This window comes from Geospiza fortis, unplaced genomic scaffold (assembly GCF_000277835.1).
Source record: "Geospiza fortis unplaced genomic scaffold, GeoFor_1.0 scaffold32, whole genome shotgun sequence".
Classification (NCBI taxonomy): domain Eukaryota; kingdom Metazoa; phylum Chordata; class Aves; order Passeriformes; family Thraupidae; genus Geospiza; species Geospiza fortis.
In genome coordinates, this window is record NW_005054428.1 from 134,176 (window position 1) to 141,842 (window position 7,667).

Here is a 7,667-nt window from a genome sequence, read left to right on the forward strand (position 1 = left end):
AGTCTCTGGAAAGACTCACCCCTTGGGACCACCAGAGGCAATGGCTGGAGCTCTTTCAGGAGTGGTTTAGATGGATATCAGGAAAGGCTCTTCCCCCGGAGGGTGCTGGCACTGCCCAGGCTCCCCAGGGAATGGGCACAGCCCCGAGGCTGCCAGAGCTCCAGGAGCCTTTGGACAACACTCTCAGGCACAGGGTGGGATTGTTGGGGTGTCTGTGCAGGGACAGGGGTGGTACTCCATGATCCTTGTGGGTCCCTCCCGACTTGAGATATTCCATGACTTTGAGGGAATATTTAGCCTAATCCCAGTCCCACAGTGCTGTGTTGGTGACACAGCTGTACAAAGAAGGTTGCACATTCTGACCCCACATGAACTAAAGTCAGACCAACAGTAAAAACAGCTGGAAAATTTTTCCTACTCTGATTGGTGACAGACACAATATTCAAGGAAGCTATTTCACAAGTGAGGGCTGGATGGGATCTGAAAAGTGCAAACAGAGCCATAACAAGATATATTTTTTGACTTGTTCCAGGTGTGTGTGCCCCTCCCTGCTGCCCTCAAGGCTATTACCAGCTCAGCTGCTGCTCTCCTGGGGTGACAGCAGAGCTGTGAGGGGTCTGTCTTCCTCATTGTATGCTTCCCTCTCCACCCTGTTCATAGCAGTGCAGGATCCCAGGGTGTTTTGGTGGCATCATCCATGTGCCAGGGTTGTGTCAGACCTGGGTGGGAGCTGAGCTGTGTCCATAACAGTGGAGTGGTGCATGGAGCGGGGCAAGGGGGAATTTGGATGGGCAGGATCTGAACAGTAAATGAGGCTGCAGCTGGCACTGATGTTTCTGAGGAGGTTTCAGAGGATCTCTAGAGACCACATGTTCTGCACTGTTCACAGTCAGGTTGTTACATCTTGCCCAAATCTGGGCACAGCCAGAGCTGAGCTGGTGTTCCTGCTCTGAGCTGATGCAGGATAGGGATGGCACACACTCAGTGACTGGGATGCTGGACCCATCTGGTTTTCCAGAGCAGGTAATCCTACTTCAGCTGGTCTCTGTTTGGTGTCTGAAGTGTCATGAAGCCAAAGGTGGGTTTCAAGGGCTGCCCAGTGAAGTGCTGCCAAAGGGGGGCATCTGTGCACTCACAAGGTCCCAAGGAAGGTTGGTTATGCTGCGCTCCTTGGAAAATGGAGAGGGCATATGTAATAAGGAAGAAAGTGTGAGATGCAGGGGACAAAATGAAACTTGCACACTTCTGGGCTGGTTTTCAGCATCCCCACAGTCCCACTGCCTGGCTTTGGGCAAGTCCTGTTGCTGTGCACATTGCTTTTTCAGCTTCCACTGGGTCTGATGCTGGTACAGAGGCTTTGATAGTTGTCCTGTGTAAAAGCTGGAATTCCTTGCTGTTAATGATTACTACTTTATTGCTTCCAGGGAGGGTGAGCTGTGCTGGGGACTCTGAGCTACTGCTTGTCCTGTTTGGTTTGGATCTGCTTCCAAGAGACATCTTTTTTTTTTTTCTTCCCCCTTGAGCTCCAGATGAAATAGGGATGAGGAAAACATGAGTCCTGTGAGTACTTGGGAGCTGCATACACCCCTCTACCCTTCTGGCTGGTCCCCTTCTCTTCTGGGGTATCTGTGCTTTCAGCAGAAACGTGTTTTTCCTCTCCCTGTCCAGCTGCCTTGCAATAGACTCATTCTCTCCATGGCTTTTTGCCTTCCAGGTAGAACCACAGGCCTGCATGTTCCCATGCCAGTGTCCCTCCCAACCTCTGCAGTGCCCTGTGGGTACCAGCCACATGTGGGATGCCTGTGGCTGCTGCAAGGTGTGTGCCCAGCAGCTGGGCGAGCTCTGCTCCTTGCACAGGCCCTGTGACCATCACAAGGGACTCTACTGTGACTTCTCAAAAATCCACAGAGGCAGTGGGATCTGCTTAGGTGAGAGCTGCAGGTTCTGTCCTTGTGTGTTTTTTCCGTGGTGCCTCCCCAGAACACCCATAGAATTTCCTTGGCGCTTCATCCAGTGCCATGCTGGGAGATCAGTGCCAGCCTGGGAGCAGCAGATCCCCTGGCACACACACAGCTGGCGTCTCACAGCTCCAGCAAGGTATGAGTGGGACTCTCCTGTGTCTTGTGACATCCTCAGGGGACATCCTCTACCCTTTGGGCAAATATCAGCACTCTGAGCTCTTACTGAAAGTACTTTCCTTGGAATATCCTACCCCAAATCCCTCTGCCTTGTGCCAGGGATGGGTGTTCTGCACTTGGCTGCTTCTGTGCAAGAGGCAAAGTGTATTTCTGGCCATAGCGTGTGGGTGGGAAGAGCTGAGTAGCTCCTTCACCACATTGTGTCTCTGTGGAACATGAGAATTCCAGAGCCAGGTAATGCAAATGCAGAAACTGCTTTCTCTCCCGACACCTCTTTTCAGCTAAAAAAGAAAAAAAAATTTTTTTTTTTAGTAGTTCCTTCTGAAGCAAGCCAAAATTATTTTGGTCTAGAGGAAAATAAAGTATTTCTGCAACCTCCTGGTCTTTGTTTAAAAACAAGACTCCTCTGCCCCATCTCTGACCGGAGCCAACATTTTTTTCTTAAATTCAAGCTTTTCAAAATAGTCAGGAAGACCTAAGAGTTGGCAGTTTATTGTGAGTACTTAGGGAAATGTTTGGCCACAGCACTGGATGTCTCTGGAAATGATCCAGCACCAACCTGAGACAGAATCATAGTATCATGGAACAGTTTAGCTTGGAAAGGATCTTAAACCTCTTCTTGAGCCACTCCCTGCCATGGGTGGGGACACCTTCCACTATCCCAGTTTGCTCCAAGCCTTATCCAACCTGGCCTTGGACACTTCTAGGACTGAGGCAGCCACAGCTTCTCTGGACACCCTGTGCCAGGGCCTCAACAGCCTCACAGGGAAGAATTTCTTCTCAATATCCCATTTATCCCTAGCCCTTGTCTAACTGAGTCTAACTTGTTGGTGTTCAGTCCTTCAAGAAGTTTTCACAAGTTGCTTCATTTTCATTCCCCAATTTGGGGAATTTTTGGAAGCCGTGGATTTTTGGAGCTCCTGGTACTTTCTGCAGACATTGAAACACCTGAGAGCTGAGGATTGAAGCCTAATAAGGCAGACACAGGTGTGATGACATCCAGCAGGTGTGAGCTGCATGCTGCCTCATTCCAAATGGGAATGAGGTGTCTGTTTGTGGAGGAAAGGTAGCAAAATCACAGGAATTATTTCCTCAGCAATGTGGGAGACACCATTTCAAAATCTCTCCATGAAACCTTGAAATCATTCTAATAAAGGTGCTTTGTATTCACCAGACATCCAGGTTTGATCCAAACATTGGAGTGAGAGTCCCAGATCCTGCTGTGGAGGAAATCAGACTTGCAGACACAACTATCCTTCCTGGTTTTAAATAAGAAATTAGGCTTTTCACAGCAAAAACTGCAGTGAACACAGGCCAGGATTTATTTCTAAAATGAGCTGAGGATTTGGGCCATAATATCCTTGGGTGGTGTTTTTATGATGTCCACATGGATCTGTTGGAAGATTTTGGAGGGATTTTGGAGGCGCTGAAGGAAGCTGGAGGAGTGAGTCAGAGGAAATGAAGGATCAATGTTTTGACTTAAATTTATCCAAATAAGCAGATGTGCTAGAAGGAGAAAGGAGCTGAGGTATCAAGAGAAAAGTGTCTCTGTTGAGACCAGTCTGTAGGCTGTATTGGGAAAGATGGGAAGGGAACCATCAGAGGGAAACTTATTTTATATTTGTGTAATATTATCACATTCCACATATTTCAGAGGAATCCTTTCCTTCCTGTGGAGACCTTGGAGTACCAGAAAGGTAGACAGGATCCTGTAGTAACTCTAAAGTAGGGGTCCTGCAGGTGATAGGGGGTGCAGGGAGCTGGTAGAGCTTTACAGAGCAGCTCTTTCAGCGGTGCCATATCCTCTGAGGAAAAGGGCAAAAAGTCTCCTTGGCTGGGCTTGGTGTTTGGGTGTGGGTGGTGCCAGCCAGAGCCAGAGAATAAAGAGCTGGATCACTTAACGGGTGCTGTCTTTTCGGAGCTTTAATGGGACCAGGTCAGAGGGAAAGGGAGGTCATGGAGGGCAATGAAGGGCACAACAGAGGGATTGAGTTTGGAAAACAAAATCAACCCCTGGAGCAGGCTGCTATTCTTTGGGAGGGGAGGGAGGATAGGGAACAGCCTGATCTGCCGTTGAGATGGAAGAGAGTGTTTAAAAATAAGTGTGAATGGTTATTGTATAGAAGTGAGGGTGGATGGATGGCTTCCACTTTGATGGGAAAGTGAGGATTTTGAAATGTCAGAGTTGGAGCACAGGAGTATTTTTATCCCAATGACATTGTAAAGAGTTGCAAGATGAGATGCAGGTCTTGATAGAAACAGTCCAGAAGGATTTGTGTCTCCTCAAGGGATAGGGATGGGATGGAAAGAGATTCTTACTCCTTGTTTGATTCAAACACTTTCTATCTGAAACAGTGTCCCTGGGCAAGCAGGACTTAGGGGAAAACAGATCAGGTTTCCTGGGAAGCCTCCACAAGCAGTCAAAAATCCTTCTTTTTGGTAACTTCCCCATAGAGGTTTGCATTTTTAAATTTTTTTTTTTTTTAAGATTCAGGATTGCAGAAAACAGCAGCTGCTGAAAACTGACCAAAATCAAGATTTCTGACTTGTGAAAACTCTGAGATTTCAACATTTAATTCAGGCTGAGAGAAAAAAATATATTAACTATATATATATATATATAAAGTATGTTTTTAAAAACCTCAAAATTTTCCATGACTCATTTAGAATACTCATTTGGCTGTGCCAAAACTTTCCCTTTCCATTATATCAAAATATTTCATCTTCATAGTATCAAAATAATTACTAGAGCAAAATGCTTCCCTCTGTGGGTACTATCCCACGAGTATTTTGGTTGAGCATAAAGGAAATCGTTCATGTCAAATGGTTCAGTTGGTTCTTCTTGAAAACATTCTTGATCTTAATCAGCTAAGAAATTTCTCCTGGAAAGCTTCCAGTGGGAAAGTTCTGGCTAATGCAGTCATAAGAACTTGGGAGCATTGTTGTGCCTGCAGAGTAAAGGTTCCTGCTCTGTGTCAGATATTGTTTCCTTTTTTTTGCCCATTTAAGTTTTATTGGGAAGGAGGCAGAGACTGGTAGGAGGTCTGGAGATGAGAGATCCAGAGATCAGAAAGGAGAGAACTGGAAAAAATTGAGGCTGGAAGGAGGAAGAGATTTGTGCATCATAGAGGGGCCAAAAAGGTCATCAGCCTGAAGTGTCATTTTCATTTGTAGGTACCATTTGCATGGGGGAACCAGCCATTCTTAGAAGAGCGTTGCCTATTAGTATCCCAGGAGTACTGAGGAGCAAAGCCATGTTCACATGCCATGTCAGGAATGTCTTGCACAGCACCACTGACCTGTCACTCCAAGCTGGTTGGGAAGAACTCTGACAGAGAAACAGGTTCTTTACAGGCAGCGAAGACAAAATCATACTTAGTAGCTCATCCAGGTGGAAAAAAAAATTTTCTAGAGAATTTTGGGAGGACCAGCACTTCTGAAAAATCAGTGTCAAGAATAGCCTTGGGTCCAGGGAGGCAAATATGACATATCCAGCACTGGGATGGCAAAGCAGGGGAGGATGGGCTCTGTCCCTCCTCAGGAGCTCTGTGTCCCCAAGGCAGGGCTTCAGCCTTCTGCTTACTCCTCATTCTCCTCCTCTTCCTCCCCTAGCTCATGCGGGTGCGACATGCGACCTGCTGGGCAAGATCTACCTCAATGGGGAGAGCTTCCAGCCCACATGCAAGCTGCAGTGCATCTGCATGGACGGGGCCATTGGCTGCATCCCGCTCTGCTCCGATGACCTGCGCCTGCCGTCCCCAGAGTGCCCCATGCCCCGGAGGGTGAAGTTCCACAACAAGTGCTGTGAGGAGTGGGTGTGTGAGGAGGGCAGCGAGGATAACCGCTTTGGAACAGCCATGGCAGGTCAGTGGGGCACGTGGCATGGGGCCGGGAGCTGTTTGCTGGGGAAGAGGGGTGGATTTGGAGCACTGACTGGTTTGGGGCTGGGGATGGCTTTGTGCATCATCGTGATGGGGGTGAGTACCAAGTGTTGGGTTCCAGAGCTAAACACTAGGTCCAGCACACCCAGCTGCTCTGTCACTCCCCTTCCCAGCTGGACAAGGGGGAGTGTAAGAACCATGTCTGGACGGGCTGTTTGGGTCCAATCCAGCTAGCTACAGACCTTAGCCCACATGAGCTTACGTCGATGAAAGCAAAAGACTGGAAGTGCTCTTCTCCACATGGAGATGAATGTCCTCTGCTTATTGACTTGGAGGACACGCCTCAGACTCAGGCAACCCCCAAGATGGGAAAGAGGGTGTTGCCTGATGGCGGGAGACTTTTATACCCGGGAAATGGGGGCGGAGGAAGAGGACCACGTGTGACGGTGGTCACAAGGGTTTTTGGGTGAAGGAAGAGACGAGATCCTTGACTCCATTATCAGAAGGCTTGATTTATTATTTTATGATATATACATATACTATAACTATACTAAAAACAAAGGAGAGTTTCCAGAAGCTGCTAAGCTACCTAAGAATAGAAAAGTAAAAAATGATAACAAACCCCACTCTCTCAGACTGTGTCCGAGAGAGCTCTCAGTTCTGGATTGGCCATTATTTCTAAACATCCAAGATGGGCCAATCCAGACTGACCTGTTGCATTCTACAGCAGCAGATAACCCATTGTTTATGTGTATCTCTGAGGCCACAGATTCTCAGAAGGAAAAATCCTAAGGAAAGGATTTTTCACAAAGAGAATGTCTGTGACAGACCACGGCCAATGGGATACCAGTGAGGAGTGGTGAGGGGACACATAAACAAGGGGAGAGACCACCCGGGCTGACACTGGCGGGGGAGGGGGAGAGGAAGACCATGTGGTCATAGGATACAAATCATGTGAACAGTGCAAATTACCAAACACCCAGTGCAAACAACTAAATAACCACTTAGTGCAATACAACAGGGGAGAGAAAATAAATAAAGTGACTTGTAGGTTGAGATAAAGGAAAAGTGAAAGTTTGCATGTGCACAAGCAAAGAGAAAAAGAATAGATTTATTCTTCCCATCATCAAGTGGCATCCAGCCACTTCCTAGGAAGCAGGACTTCAGCACATGGAGCAGTTGCACCAGAAGGCAAACATTGTGAATAGCAATTTCCCCCTCCCCCTCTTCCTCCTCCTTTTCTTAGCTTTTATATCTGACCTGACATCATACAGTCTGGAATATCCCTGTGGTGAATTTGGGTCAGCTGTCTTGGCTGTGTCCACTCCCAGGATCTTGCCCACTCACAGCCCCTTGATCTTGTGGGGGGGGAGGGAATGTTGGAGAGACATCACTGATGCTGTGCCAACCCTGCCCAGCAGTAGCCAAAAACACCGGTGTGTTACCAACGCCTTTCCAGCTCCCACTGCAGAGCACAGCGCTGGAATGGCTGCTCTGGGAACATCAACTCTAGCTCAGCCAGACCCAATACAAAGTGAAACCTCAGTGGTGCTATGGGAAAGCTTCTATGTCCTGAAGTGTCCCAGCAGACCTGTCTGGAGCTGGGCTATGTAGGAAATGGCCCCTGCCCACCTGCATCCCCTTCCTG

General features: G+C 47.9%; 1 protein-coding gene across 1 annotated transcript in view; it reads left to right on the top strand.

The window, feature by feature from the left end:
- The window catches only part of LOC102037450 (CCN family member 2-like), a 22,939-nt gene that overhangs the window by 4,002 nt on the left and 11,270 nt on the right, over positions 1–7,667 (top strand). Inside the window, exons 2-3 of the mRNA XM_031061858.1 lie at positions 1,715–1,928; positions 5,751–6,002. Of these exons, the coding sequence (XP_030917718.1) occupies positions 1,715–1,928; positions 5,751–6,002 (466 nt within the window). The remainder of the gene's footprint in view (positions 1–1,714; positions 1,929–5,750; positions 6,003–7,667) is intronic.